At 36.4% G+C, this 16,095-nt stretch overlaps 1 protein-coding gene across 2 annotated transcripts in view; it reads right to left on the bottom strand.

The window, feature by feature from the left end:
• LOC138334320 (sodium-coupled monocarboxylate transporter 1-like) overlaps positions 1 to 10,522 on the bottom strand; it is a 39,781-nt gene extending 29,259 nt beyond the window's left edge. Inside the window, exons 1-2 of one of the 2 annotated variants that reach the window (XM_069282966.1) lie at positions 9,364 to 10,522; positions 50 to 118 (exon numbers count right to left, since the gene is read on the bottom strand). In XM_069282966.1, the coding sequence (XP_069139067.1) occupies positions 50 to 118; positions 9,364 to 9,702 (408 nt within the window). In that variant the 5' untranslated portion in view covers positions 9,703 to 10,522. The remainder of the gene's footprint in view (positions 1 to 49; positions 119 to 9,363) is intronic. The other variant, XM_069282967.1, reaches the window with a different exon arrangement.
• Between the last annotated feature and the right edge of the window lie 5,573 nt (positions 10,523 to 16,095).

Below are 16,095 nucleotides of genomic sequence, written 5' to 3'. Positions count from 1 at the left end.
AATTAGCACCGTACATCCAGTTCGGCAATCAGCGCCTATTCACACTTACGTCTACCATGGCTCCACAAATTGATGCAAATCTGCGTACAGCGACAGCTCCATACCTCAGTTCGAAATACTGAAATAGAACAAAGGAAACTTATAAGTCTTCTTCCCATACAATACAAATAGCATGTAACCTTCTCCAGATACTCTGCTCAATAAAGTCATGCATGCATTTCAAAATTGAGGACAACACAGTACAGGTCCAGCAGTAACAATGGACATCAAAACCTGATATAGCTTCCATGGTTCTGTTTTATTCAAGAGTTGAATAAACTTTTGTCGTAACACTATGTATGACATGCCTTACTTACTGAAAAGGAAGGAACAACGGCATGAAGAGAAAAGGTACACCGAGTTTACGTTTACTGGCTGCGTGACGGAATCATGCAGTGACATTCAACTGGCCTATCTCATATGGAGTTCAACGAGTATCCGTACTAGTCAAATTGACATATAGCTAGAGATTGTCAGGAATAGATTTCAACAATGTATTTTATGTGTATACAACACAAAATATAAAAAACTTTTAAATACAGGGCATTGCAAATGATTTGATGTGTGAGCTTTTAATTTATTCTTTTATAAAAATGCATTCTTTTTGTGTAATTAACTCACTATCTCAAACACATATTTCCCTTTTTCCTTTTTATGATTTAAGTTGCGCTAATCTTAATGTTTAAAACACCATTTATTAAAGTTCTAAATAATCATTATCATATATAGGTAAATATCTAAATCATAGTTGACAGGATCTCCACTGGTTGTCTAGAAATAGATCATTCACGTCACATCAATCATGCTGCCATGCCAATGGTAGATACACAATTTGGTGAATCGTATGAGAGAACAATAATTCCATTCGGGATGGGGAAGGATATCACTCCCCACACGTCAAGCTTCTTATGCTGACAAACAACCAAATTCCTCGTAGTTCACACCTACAGATGATTACTCCTCGTCTGTAGATTTCTACGATATTGTTACTTTATATTGAATTCACAAACTTATATTGACCACCGATTCTTTTATACACGCGCTTATGTATCACTACGTATTTATCATGCCAAAAACCAAATTCGAGTAATTAACCTTTATGTGTATATACCTATCGTCATCCCGCATTACTGCTCGTATCCTATTATGTAATCGTGTTCGTTTTGTGTGTCTTGATAAAGGGGCAGATCGCCTCGAATATTTGACAATTTTGTTTTGTCCATACGGTTGGAATTACTTCATTGTCTCATACCTATCGTCATTTAATTACATAACAAATTACATACTAACATAATATACCCTGTACATGTAACATATCGCAGCGTCTCATGGTTTCAATAATGTGCCTAGATTAGTAGCAGGTAACCCAAGCAGCACCATTATTCCTTGGCCGATCATTGTATTCCTTAGTATGGAGTCTGGCGTGCTTGGTATTCGGCCTTATGTTTATGACCGCGTTGACATCCAATGTGTTATGAAAGACATAATTTATAGAAATTATTGCAATGCTCACGCTCCATCAAGGTATCATCATTTGTTAATTTGGATTCTCAAAAAATGGTTCACCTGCTGAGAAGGCAGGTAGTATAACATACAGGCAACAGATTGTCATTACGAACATAAGAATGATAACGGTACTTGTGGTAGGTCAATATACGAATCGTGAAGTAGATAATAAGATTCTAATTACAGGATAGACGCCTAAATCAGTTTTGTTATGACTATTTGTGCTATTATTTCCTGTATGTTTATATTGGCTTCCAACAGTTTAGCTGTTGTAGACAGTTTGAGCTCTCAGTTTGTTGTAACAGTAAATAGAAATGTGAAAGTGAACCAAGTTATCAAGATGAAGTGTGTATGCCGTTAAGCTCAGAAGTGATGCCTGACTATGTTTGTTTATATATAAGTATCACTTTCAATGTCTTCGTCGCGAACTGTGAGTGGACTCTGTTGACAAAAATACGACGGACCATTTTAATATTAATTAGTGTCCATTCAGTGTTTAAAATAATTAAAGTAATTTAAAAATGAAAACGGTTTTTACTACAATCTCAATAGCATTCTACAACTACTTAATCACAAGCAAATTATGTATATAGATTCCCTGTTGAAACCTCCATTAATATAGTATAATTCCACTTCACTGATTGTCCAAACAAACCACCTGGATACCACAGGGTCACGAAACTACACGGGGACGTTACCAAGCACTGAAAGCGGTTCGGCGATTTTCTCCGGGTACTGCGAACTTTCTCCAGCTTCTTCACCTGCTACTTCCCTAAACACCTATAACTGTTAAAGATGCTCCACCGCCGACAGAGCATACATGGTACACATCATTTGAACAATAATTGGTGTTTAATCGTGTATATATATATGTCTAATTAACTGAAAAATAATATAAAATAATTGATTTTGCTTTCGGTGCATGCGCAGTCAGTACTGCATTCCATATAAGATATAGTGCCATGGAATTTTTTCGGGATGCAATTAATTATTTTTAATATTTTTATCTTGAAATAAAATAAGAAGGTCAGAATTTCCAATGGTGGTAATAGTGTAAAGTAAGTAACTTTTATAACTAAAGAAAAATACTAAATCGTCTGCTCCTGTTTCTGATAGAGAAAAATTATCATTTGTCAGCCGTGGAGCATCTTTACTAGTATTTCAAAAGTAACCCAAATCTTTACTCTTACTATATTTACTTTAACATTGATTGAATACGTCATTGCAATTCAATAAAAGTTACATTTAATCTCAATGCAAAGCTTCCATAAATGTCAAAGCTGTTTTGCAATGCATTGTATGTTAGATCTAGTCTATAGAGATTTATATCAACCTGTCCTTTATTAATATTTTCCGATCATGGAATATTTGTATACCGTTCATGTAATTAGACGTTATAAAAACGCAGTGTTTACTCTATATCGATATTCAATCACACACATTATACATTGTACGTGGATATGGCGCAATTTCTATCACTGTGAGTAGTTTAACTGTTCTATGACGTAATGACTGTTAGGACCTTTGAAGGTGAGTTATTTCTAGTATTGTGTAGGCATTGATCATATCATCATTTCTTTTATCTTTAAACCTGACCACGGGAATGACGACAGTAATGTTACGAGTGCAAACTGGTCTAACTCCTTCGAGACGTTGTGGGAGGGTGACGGTGTGTGGGAGGGGTCGGAAAATGGAATATAGGTAGACTAGACAGCAAGGGTATTACAGTAGGGCATGTCAGATAGTATTCGCTGATCTGCAAGACTAGAATGTGACAGAACTAGGGGAAATATGTTAGAAAATAACCCCAATGTTAGGTAAGAAACGTTTAAAGCCGAAAGAAAACGAAACAGAACTCGTGTAATACTGCAAAGGGAAAATTAATAGATTGCTGATACTAGATCCTTTGAAAAAAAATGGTTAGGGCAGTTGTCACCGGGACATTAAAGGGTGACATAAAATAGTGCATTGGGTCCGATATATTACAGAAATTGAAGTGTATTGGAGAGTGTTAAAAGATGATCTACTCTCAAAATATTTTGCTGGTGAGAGTATTGCTATCCCTCAACCATTGAAAAGAATGATGTTATGAGAGGGCGCCAGCAAATCACTTGCCTTGTTTACAAGACACTCCGTTTCATATCATAGATGAAATAATGCACGTGTTTCTAATGAATAAAACCTCTTCAAAACATTGATATCCCAAACCTGATATATGGGTTTATTATCATAACACTACATGCATTCAAACCTGTGAATTTTTCTTTATAATGTAAGTAAATAGGCTGTGAACAGTAAGCCCGTTGTACTGTAGTTATAAACACTGGTAAAATGATAAGATTGTAATAGAGTTAAATTGATTCTCTTATAAGTTTCTTATTAGCATTTGATAAAAACAGGAATATGATATCGAATGGCAATCGTTTAAGAAGTTAATGACATCTCTACCAGAACACAGAAAGAGTGTATGCATTATCTTAAAACGGAAAATATACTGATCTACCAATGTGAAAAAAATGTCAGTCGTAGTGATAAAGCTTTTCATGTCGTCCCAAATCGTTGAATCATTTTCATCTTCCTAATTCAGATACTTATCATTTTTAATTGTAAAATGTCCGTCACAGTGCCAATATTTCATATCTTTCGTCCGTTTAAATAGACATACTCGATATACGGTCATATCTAATTAAGAAACTATCGGATTTGTAATTATCGTGCACATAAAATATCAATATCAATACGGAACTACATAGTGATAGGAAAATGATAAAATAAATTACGGATGGCGAAACATGATACAAGGCACTTTCATTTTTAATTGTCATTGCAAAATCAATTTGGCTTTTTAAATGGCTACGGAAACTTTTTCTGACTTCATTAAAGGTGTAATATTTCATGTCAATAAACACCTGTAAGGAAGATCACGGCACTGATATGTGGTTAATATATGTTAGATTTATGGACATCATTATGATACAAGCTACGATCTGACTAACTCCGATAGAGCAAAATTTGAAAGAACACATACTAGAACTGCTGGACTATAAATGATAGTACGGTGCCTGAGATAGATATGTATATCTACAACTGGAATGTGCACATTAGATATACGGCCCAACAGTACAGTCGTCCAGGTACCATGTCTCATTAAGTCGCCAAGCTATTAGTTGAATAATGTCTACCACTACCAATTTAGTCCGTCAATGGCTGCAACATAACAGCCCATCAATTAGAATCTCCCGAGAAGTCCATTACTATAGTACGATGACAGGTGAATGTTTAAATTGTCTGGCCAAATGTTTAAGGATGAATTATGGTCAGCAGTCCAAGGGAAAATTATTCCTCAATCCCACCTCCATCTCACTGGGGATGTCAGTTTGACAGAGGGGCAACCTACGTGTTACGTGAGGATAAGGTTTAAATCGCAGTGTTCAACGCATCTAATAAGTGGTAAGCATGACCTGAAGTGACCTTTGACATATAAACAAATGTGATGTAAGACACATTGTGACACAACTCCGCTTTAAAAACAGTTACAATGCATAAACATCCCAGTTGATGATGCATGCAATTATAATTGTGAATTTTTAAATCCCACAAATGCAAATCAGAGCGATAAAAACCTAGTCTGCATGTGTCGTGGTTATATTTATAGACACTATCACATATATATATATATACGTTGTTGTGATGATTTGAATGCCCTATAAAATTTGATGTCTGGTGCTGTAAATTTTCAAAAGGAAAACTGAAGATCACTTAAAAGTTGAAATCATGAACGGTTTATCTTCGAAATGAGAACGTCACCGACTTATTCTTGTTTTGTATAGTCCGCTTGTTATCCGATTTATTATTGTGCATGTGCCACTGGTGTAATCTGGCCTGGGGCACTTTGCTTTGTTGTGGTAAGAGCTCGAGGTTGTAGGTCTATATTGTAACGTCATGCAATATCAAATGCTGCCTCTTTGACATCTCTTTTTTATCCTCACAATCTTTAAAATTGATTTTTTATGAAATGTGTCCTAGATTTGTTTTAAAATAGTATATGAGATTTTCATAATAAATTGATTAAGAATAATAATAATAACAAAGTTTGATTCGCTTGAACAAAGCATATATCCATCAAATTATCATTAATTGACTTATAACTCAAGAACGCAAACAATTAAATAAAAGTAAAATACAGTGCTGTAGTTTAAAGAATCTTATCAAATGTTCGTTTCACAAACGTCAATATAAATAACATTTAGAATATAAATGGTACATGGTAATATCTAACAATCTCGTCTTAACAGCTATCAAGTTATGTATGATTAAACGTTTTTCTAGTTGGGATGGTTTCTGGGATTGTAGATGGCAGACAAATGACAATTTACAAAAATTTACAATATTAAGAAGTGGACATATCCGATTTCATGGCTGTGATTTTACGCGTTATATATATTCTAAAGCAAATAAAAATCTTTTGAAACTCATGCAATGCAGGAATAAAAGCACATTTGTTAGGACGTATAAGATGAATTAATCGAGTTATTGTATTAGCTAAAGCATTAGATGATTAAGATTTTTGTTGTTAGGTCATATTGATAGCCAAAGTCATTTAAGGACGTGACTTTTTTTCTCCCCCCCCCTAGATTTAGTCCTAGATAATACATCCAGATATGCGAACAAGAAACTGTGAAAACAAATAAGTCAGTCACCATCTCAACAAATAAATCAGTCACCATCTCAACAAATATGTCAGTCACCAGCTCCAACAAATATGTCAGTCACCATCTCAAACAATTAAGTCAGTCACCATCTCAACAAATAAGTCAGTCACCATCTCAACAAATAAGTCAGTCACCATCTCAAGCACTTAAGTCAGTCACCATCTCAAACAATTAAGTCAGTCACCAGCTCCAACAAATAAGTCAGTCACCATCTCAAACAAATATGTCAGTCACCATCTCAACAAATAAGTCAGTCACCATCTCAACAAATAAGTCAGTCACCATCTCAAACAATTAAGTCAGTCACCATCTCAACAAATAAGTCAGTCACCATCTCAAACAAATATGTCAGTCACCATCTCAACAAATAAGTCAGTCACCATCTCAAACAAATATGTCAGTCACCATCTCAACAAATAAGTCAGTCACCATCTGAATAAATAAGTCAGTCACCATCTCAAACAAATAAGTCAGTCACCATCTCAACAAATAAGTCAGTCACCATCTCAACAAATAAGTCAGTCACCATCTCAATAAATAAGTCAGTCACCATCTCAATAAATAAGTCAGTCACCATCTCAATAAATAAGTCAGTCACCATCTCAAACAATTAAGTCAGTCACCAGCTCCAACAAATAAGTCAGTCACCATCTCAACAAATAAGTCAGTCACCATCTCAAACAAATATGTCAGTCACCATCTCAACCAATAAGTCAGTCACCATATCAATAAATAAGTCAGTCACCATCTCAAGCACTTAAGTCAGTCACCATCTCAAACAATTAAGTCAGTCACCAGCTCCAACAAATAAGTCAGTCACCATCTCAAACAAATATGTCAGTCACCATCTCAACAAATAAGTCAGTCACCATCTCAAACAAATAAGTCAGTCACCATCTCAACAAATAAGTCAGTCACCATCTCAACAAATAAGTCAGTCACCATCTCAACAAATAAGTCAGTCACCATCTCAAACAAATAAGTCAGTCACCATCTCAACAAATAAGTCAGTCACCATCTCAAACAAATATGTCAGTCACCATCTCAACAAATAAGGTCAGTCACCATCTCAACAAATAAGTCAGTCACCATCTCAACAAATAAGTCAGTCACCATCTCAAACAAATAAGTCAGTCACCATCTCAACAAATAAGTCAGTCACCATCTCAACAAATACGTCAGTCACCATCTCAACAAATAAGTCAGTCACCATCTCAACAAATAAGTCAGTCACCATCTCAATAAATAAGTCAGTCACCATCTCAATAAATAAGTCAGTCACCATCTCAATAAATATGTCAGTCACCATCTCAAACAATTAAGTCAGTCACCAGCTCCAACAAATAAGTCAGTCACCATCTCAACAAATAAGTCAGTCACCATCTCAAACAAATATGTCAGTCACCATCTCAACCAATAAGTCAGTCACCATATCAACAAATAAGTCAGTCACCATCTCAACAAATAAGTCAGTCACCATCTCAAACAATTAGGTTAGTCACCATCTCAAACAATGAAGTCAGTCACCATCTCAAACAAATAAGCCAGTCACCATCTCAACAAATAAGTCAGTCACCATCTCAAGCAAATATGTCAGTCACCATCTCAAACAATTAAGTCAGTCACCATCTCAAACAATTAAGTCAGTCACCATCTCAAACAATGAAGTCAGTCACCATCTCAAACAAATAAGTCAGTCACCAGCTCCAACAAATAAGTCAGTCACCATCTCAAACAAATAAGTCAGTCACCTGCTCAAACAAATAAGTCAGTCACCATCTCAACAAATAAGTCAGTCACCATCTCAAACAATTAGGTCAGTCACCTGCTTAAACAATGAAGTCATTCACCCGCTTAAACAATGAAGTCAGTCACCTGCTTAAACAATGAAGTCAGTCACCTGCTTAAACAATGAAGTCAGTCACCTGCTTAAACAATGAAGTCAGTCACCATCTCATACAATTAGATCAGTCACCTGCTTAAACAATGAAGTCAGTCACCTGCTTAAACAATGAAGTCAGTCACCATCTCAAACAATTAGGTCAGTCACCTGCTCAAACAATTAGGTCAGTCACCTGCTCAAACAATTAGGTCAGTCACCATCTCAAACAATTAGGTCAGTCACCTGCTTAAACAATGAAGTCAGTCACCATCTCAAACAATTAGGTCAGTCACCTGCTCAAACAATTAGGTCAGTCACCTGCTAAAACAATGAAGTGAGTCACCATCTCGATCATCAGTACAACGTAATACATATCCCTGTTGCATTGCTACGTTATTCGACCATTGCCAATACGTGTTTTTAATTCGATAAACGATTATCTTATATTTAATGTTGTTTATCTCAACACCTTGTCGTCTAACCCAGATATTTGACATTTAGGTGCGGAATTTATAATCGGAAAGGTGGCAATAGGTATTACCATGTAATCTGGACTAAGTTGAGTCGCCTAAGTAAACAGACGAGTGTTATACCTTATAGGCAATAGAGCATCAATCAGGTCTTAAACGATATCAGTTAATGCTTTAATCCCAAACCAGAATGGACAAAATTAGAGGTGAAGATTCCAATCAACATTCGATTTAAATCACTGTCCATACCATGTTATTGAGTACACATCTTAACCCCACTTACTAAGCATTATCTCCTGATATTTCCAACACTCTAACGCGACGTTTAAGTTTCAATATCACACTGAATCGACAGATTTTAATACTAGTAAAACTGCATTGACTTACATAATGCTGTAACTAGCAATCCGTTAATCACAAAACACTTAGTCAATAATTAGAGATTAATGAGTTTTGACACTTGTTTCATTGTATAGATTAAATTCCGAAAGCAAACAGGGTATAACATTTCAGCTGACATTTTTATTGATTTCAAACATTTAACAGACTTTGTGACATGCTTCCTCACATATCTATGACTAGCAATTTAAACAATTGATTTTTTGTTAACTCCAACAAAATGACAAGCTAAACAATTAGATATCTGTGAACGATAACAATACAACTTAACGCTTAATTAGTTAGTAATGAAACTATGACAATATGCTTACATACTTCATTAGGTAAACTTAATAACAACACAGAGATTACTTACTTCGTTCACACTGGTGATTTTCATCGGATGAAATAATGGAATGACGATTCGGACGCAGGCGAGGAAGACGAAGATGTATCCGAGCACTGGTAGCCAAATGACACCCCCAAACAGGTAGGTCTCCACGGGGTAGCCGAGCATCATTATCGAGGACTGGTTCGACACCATCAGAGATATGAGGATGGGTAAAAACTTCATCTGTCTATTTCCTAAATGGAACTCCAAAGATGTCTTATTTTTACCTCCGGAAACAGCATAGTAAGTTCCAATCAGGATAGACGCTAACATCACAAGCGCAAAGACGACAAAATCAACGGTAACAAAACCTACCTCCGTCATGTTTAACGGATGTTTTAGTGGAAATACGTATTACCTAGAAATAACATACATATGATGTTCAGTATGCAGAATCCAGTGATCAAAGTATTGACAAAACCCAATACATAAGAGACACAATTGACATACTGTCATATGAATGGATAAAACACCTCTGTTAATACTCAATGCAATAACTTTTCAGTACAGGTGTACTGTCCAAAGTGACATCATCCCGAGTGAAGGTCTGTTATAGTTTGTCCTACTAATCCGGCGGAACCTAGACATTATCTACTATAAATACTGGTCAGTAGTACCCGACAGGCTGATGACGGTATAGTGTAGCGACTCCCTGATTGGACTCCCCGACACCACACATCTCTCTATCGTTAGTCTGCCAATGAAGTCAGGCACATTGTAACAGTCATAATCAGTAAGTAGGGAAAACGATCCAATAGGAAAACCTTCTCAGATGGTTACATTTCATCTTATCTTAAAGAAATTCCAAAAAACTGCAGAATAAGCAGCAATAGCTGCTGGTAAGGATTTTTTTTCACTGTTCCAAGTCTTAACCACAGAAGGCAAGTTGGTGGTTTTCAAGACAGTTCAATTCAATTACCACATCTTTATAGACAGATCCCGCCTCGTTAAGTGACATTGGGAGCAGTTGCGGTAGGATTCTATAGTCTGTATAAAGTAGTAGTGACTACCTTTTTATAACTTTACACAATAGCACAGGCGGAAGTTTACGTGTCCGTTACACTGTATTAATGTATATTGTATACCTACATACCTATCTAACATGACTACGTCACACACTCGGCGTCTGTATCGGGAGACCAGCACTGCTTTATATGGAGCAGGTAAAAAAAACCTATCAAAATATAAGCAGTTTACAATGAACACAGGAGCACTAAACAGTCATATTTTATTAAATATTTCCGTTGTCGAGAGTATGCTGAGCTATCAATTGGAGACATGCATTGTCTGACAAAAATATATATTAGACAGCAACAGTGAAATGGATTGATACGGGGTAAATACACTGTATAATTGCTATTGAGCCCTGTAACTGCGTGTCCCAAAGCTAATATTGACTCAGTCGGCTTTTTAATCAGCATACTCTACGACACTACAGCTATATGGTTTTTTTTTCTGTCATGGTATATTTTCATACTCTCTAATTCGTTGGACCAAACACTACACAGGGACACATATAGAGTCAATAGTTTATAAAATCAGTGACTAAACGATTCCGCGAAAAGCGGAACAATATCGATTAAATACCTATCATAGCTTCCTGGTTCAAAAATTAAAACATGTTTCCGTTATATTAGAATATTTCCAAACATTCATAAATATTGTAATGCATTCGGGACAACAATAATATTTTTTATCAATCCAGAAATGTATGAAGCCATGTAATCAGTTAAAGCGTGTGCACTTGAACGGACAGCTGAAGAAAGGCGGGTTAGAGAACTGGTAATCCTTGGTGAGCTAAATGGAGGACTTAGATATGGTCTCTAATACAGAAGTCTGTTTGATACGTATAAAAAGGTAATGATTTTCTGTGAACGTAACCAGAAGTAGAGATAAGCATAGTAATTTATTGTCATTATTAGTCAGGAAAGAAAACGACCAGTTTTTACTTCACATTAGTAGACGCAATGTAATAGACTTTGATCCAACCAGAATTTAAATACAATATTGTGATATCAATATTTCGATTAATTTACGTTAAATAAAAGGCAGCCTACATCAACGTGTGAGTTACCGCACCATGACTTTCTCAGGAAGAGACGCTTGTGAGTGTACAGGTAAAATACTTGGAAATAAAACAGTTTATGTCAAACGTTTATAAAACAAACGCCATATTCAAAGATTAAACATATCTGTTTCAGTACATGTAAGATCGCCTGCGATATTAATAAAACGATTATTTAATAAGGAATGTATTTTAACTTTTCAGACCTATTGTATTTATTACAGTCTTTTGAATAGCACAAATATGTGCACAACCTATTATGTTTTCAACAAAAAAATTAATAGTAATCACAAAAAGCTGCCTGATGCAACACAGGTAGATGAGTCTTAATTTCATAAACTGTAATTTACTCCAAAGAAAAAAGAGGTTCAAAATCTATTTTTTCTTTTTAATAGCATGGGATATTGTTGAAGACTAGATAGAGGTTCGGGGATACCGTTGTTATGGGAAGAGAACATTTTGTGCTTTCGTGAGTATCGTTTAATCCTCATACAGTAAATATGGGTATACAATGACCACACCAAACTCACAGTGATACAAGCATGTTAATATATACTTAGGGATAAAGAGGATACTGGACGCTTTCAAACGGATTCGGCTGGCTTTGTGTGGAAGTAGTTTACGAGGTTTTCCGTAATGAAACCTCATTTTCTCGTCAACAAATCACGGCGATGTTAAACAGTACACGTGCTCTTTATTACGTTTCTTGTGTGTTATCTTACATACACCATCGACTGATTAATTGATTTACTCAATGGCCATCAATTATGGCATATTTTATTCAATACTGTTTCTGTTCATATTTTACTCACTGCTAAACAAATGCGAAAAATGATTGTACAAAATATCAAGGTAAGGGTACCATATAACCAGTATCTAGTTGTAGTGTCGACAGGGACGAAACATCTACCGACCTCTCATTCATAAAAATGACAAACCAAATTATGAATGCGCATAAACAGAATGATCGTATACTTTTGCAACAATATGAATGACCAGTCTGGACACTTAGTCTGGCCTAAAGAAATACCAAAAATATGATAGTCATGTTCATTTTTTTGAAATTGTGTTCACTCGCGTTTTTTTTTGTTTTTTGTTTTTTTTTTTAAATTGGCGCACGTGTTAAAGATTTCTTTACTGGTTTCGCTTCTATTCTTAGATATAGTAATACACGATATACAGAAATCTTCATACTTCATTCAAACCTCGATGCAAACATCGACAAGTACACCATATATATATACGCCATAAAATCATGGATGTTTGCAGGTGGTTTCAGGGCCATGCTATCGAAACTATGTTTATAGTAAAAATATCTGTCAGCGTTTCAAATCAGTTATCTTTATCGACTAATGTGTCATATTATTTATTGTAAAAAAAAGATATGAAAGTTTGATTGGGATGTTAAATATAGTGACAGCTGTGGCAGTCTCCATTACGTGATCAGCTCTCGTCAACAGTTGTTGATGATGCAGCGTTTATAGTTTAATTTACATGAGTGATGTATTGTCCTCGCTAGAATGAACAAGATCTACATTGGAGTTTTGTAAATATTTACATATCGTCAGTGGGCACTTCGCTTATAATAATTCGTTTTTAAACGTATTCATAATCGGGAAGGGTTGTTATATTAGTCACTTCCGGCGGAGAGTGCAGAAAGTTAAATATTCACACGCTTCATACACCGAAGCAGACAAGGAATTGCGGATGTTCATACATTTTAAGGTTAATTAATGATGTAATATATACTTGTTGATAATTTTAGACATCGAAATCCCCGTTCTAGGCGAAGAATAATACAAGAACCGTATTTTAAAATCATCTCCTGCAAAGAGTGCTTAAATGTGTCAGCCTTAACGACATGTTTAATTACAATAAAAGTAACAATTTCCACGAATACATAACAGAAGAGGTGACTGGGATTTAGTCACTCCTGAAGACGTAGGTGTGGATGGCGTCTCCCGACAATGTCAATGGCATATCTCATATCTATCAAAACAGCTGGAGTTAATGTGGAGTTCGCGATAAAAACACAAAGTGATTGTTATCGATTCCGACCAAAACATGATAGATTGAGAAACTTTCTGATGACTGACTGATATTGTAGATAATATCAACATTTGACCTGGACCTGTATGCAAAATAAATGTGTATCCGGCTCATAATCTCCACAACATTTAAACCCAAAAAATGAAAAATCTCTCTGGAAAAAATCGGAAAATATCGTGATGTATTTGATTTTACCGTAATATACTATAACGAGACTCGCATATAGAACTTTAATCTCCTAAAACAAATGTTATCTGTTGGTAAAAACGACGAGGACTATCTAGCTCTATTAATAGGTCAATCCCACTTGTAACGAGCATTTTCATTGGCTTACAAATTATGTTACCATCTCACAACGTAAAAAAATGACGTCATCATTTGTTGCGCCGTTTCTGAATGGCTGAATCAATGGTCTAATGATTTCATAGGAAACATAGTCATTTTAAAATAAAATTTCACGGGATAAGGTTTAATTATAAGGATTAACTTGAAAATAATTGTATGCTATGGAGGTATTACAAAAACTTCAGATTGTATTCTCATCATAGGTCATTTGGCTGTTTATTTTGAGTTCACTCTGATTTTTGTGGTATAGCAAGACATTATGTAAAAGACGATCCCACTCGCAGACCAGTATACTATATCAATGTAATTGTTTAGTTTTGCTGACATGTCAACAAAATCAAACAAATCATGAACACATATCACGACCATAATGCTTTCTTTATATTTTAAACAGTTTCGTGCTATAGTTAAAGAAAACAATCTAATGACCAAAGTGTCTTCATATTGTGTAGGTTGCCCTCTGATTGTGAGGGTTACCCTCTGATTGTGTTAATTGCCCTCAGATTGCGTTAGTTGTCCTCTGATTGTTTGGGTTATCCTCTGGTTGTGTGAGTTGCCCTTTGATTTTGCGGGTTACTCCTTGATTGTGAGGGATGCCCTCCGATTGTGTGGGTTGCCCTCTGATTGTGTGAGTTGTCCTCTGATTGTGTGAGTTGCCCTCTGATTGTGCGGATTATCCTCTGATTGAGTGAGTTACCCTCTAATTGTGTTGGTTATAATACTCTCTGATAGTGTGGGTTTCCCTCTGATTGTGTGGATTAACCTCTGATTGTGTGGGTTCCCCTCTAATTGTGTTAGTTGCCCTCTGATTGTGTGGGTTACCCTCTGATTGTGTGGGTTTCTTTCTGATTGTGTGGGTTACCCTCTGATTGTGTGGGTTTCCCTCTGATTGTGTGGGTTACCCTCTGATTGTGTGGGTTATCCTCTGGTTGTGTGGGTTACCCTCTGATTGTGAGGGTTATCTTTTGATTGTGTGGGTTACCCTCTGATTGTGTGGGTTACCCACTGATTGTGTGGGTTACCTTTTGATTGTGTGAGTTACTTTCTGATTGTGTGGGTTACCCTCTGATTGTGTGGGTTATCCTCTGATTGTGCGGGTTTCTCTCTGATGGTGTGGGTTACCCTCTAATTGTGTGGGTTACCCTCTGATTGTGTGTGTTGCCCTCTGATTGTGCGGATTATCCTATGATTGTTTTGGTTATCCTCTGATTGTGTGGGTTACCCTCTGATTGTGTGGATTACCCTCTGATTGTGTGGGTTGCTCACTGATTGTGTGGGTTACTCTCTGATTGTGTGGTTGGTTCTCTTATTGTGTAGGTTGCTCAATAATTGTGAAGGTTACTTTCTGACTGTTTAAGTTGCCCTTTGATTTTGTGGGTTACTATCTGATTGTGTGGGGTGGCCTCTGATTGTGTGAGATGCCCTCTGATTGTGTGGGTTATCCTCTGATTGTGTGGGTTGTCCTTTGATTTTGTGGGTTACTCTCTGATTTTGTGGGTTGCCCTCTGATTGTGTGAGTTGCCCTCTGATTGTGCGTGTTATACTCTGATTGTGTGGATTACTCTCTGATTGTGTAACTCTCTGATTGTGTGAGTTACCCTCTGATTGTTAAGGTTATCATCTGATTGTGTGGGTTGCCCTTTGATTTTGTGGGTTACTCCCTGATTGTGTGGGTTGTCCTCTGATTGTGTGAGTTGCCCTCTGATTGTGTGGGTTATCCTCTGATTGTGTGGATTGCCCTTTGATTTTGTGGGTTACTCTTTGATTTTATAGGTTGCCCTCTGATTGTGTGAGTTATACTCTGATTGAGTGGATTAATCTCTGATTGTGTAACTCTCTCATTGTGTGAGTTACCCTCTGATTGTGTGGGTTACCATCTGATTGTGTGGGTTACCCTCTGATTGTGTGAGTTACCCTCTGATTGTGTGAATTACCCTCTGATTGTGTGGGTTACAGTCTGATTGTGTGAGTTATCCTCTGATTGTGTGAATTACCCTCTGATGGTGTGAATTACCCGTTGATTGTGTGGGTTACCCTCTGATTGTGTGAGTTGCCCTCTGTGTGTGTTACCCTCTGATTATGTGAGTTACCCTCTGATTGTGTGGGTTATCCTCTTATTGTGTGTATTACCCTCTGATTGTGTGGGTTATCCTCTGATTGTGTTGATTGCTCCCTGATTGTGAGAATTGCTCTCTGATTGTGAGGGTTACCCTATGGTTGTGTGAGTTACCCTATGGTTGTGTGTGTTACTCTTTGTT

The sequence above is a fragment of the Argopecten irradians genome, chromosome 11 (assembly GCF_041381155.1).
Source record: "Argopecten irradians isolate NY chromosome 11, Ai_NY, whole genome shotgun sequence".
Taxonomy (NCBI): domain Eukaryota; kingdom Metazoa; phylum Mollusca; class Bivalvia; order Pectinida; family Pectinidae; genus Argopecten; species Argopecten irradians.
This window is presented reverse-complemented; position numbering and strand designations above follow the sequence as displayed.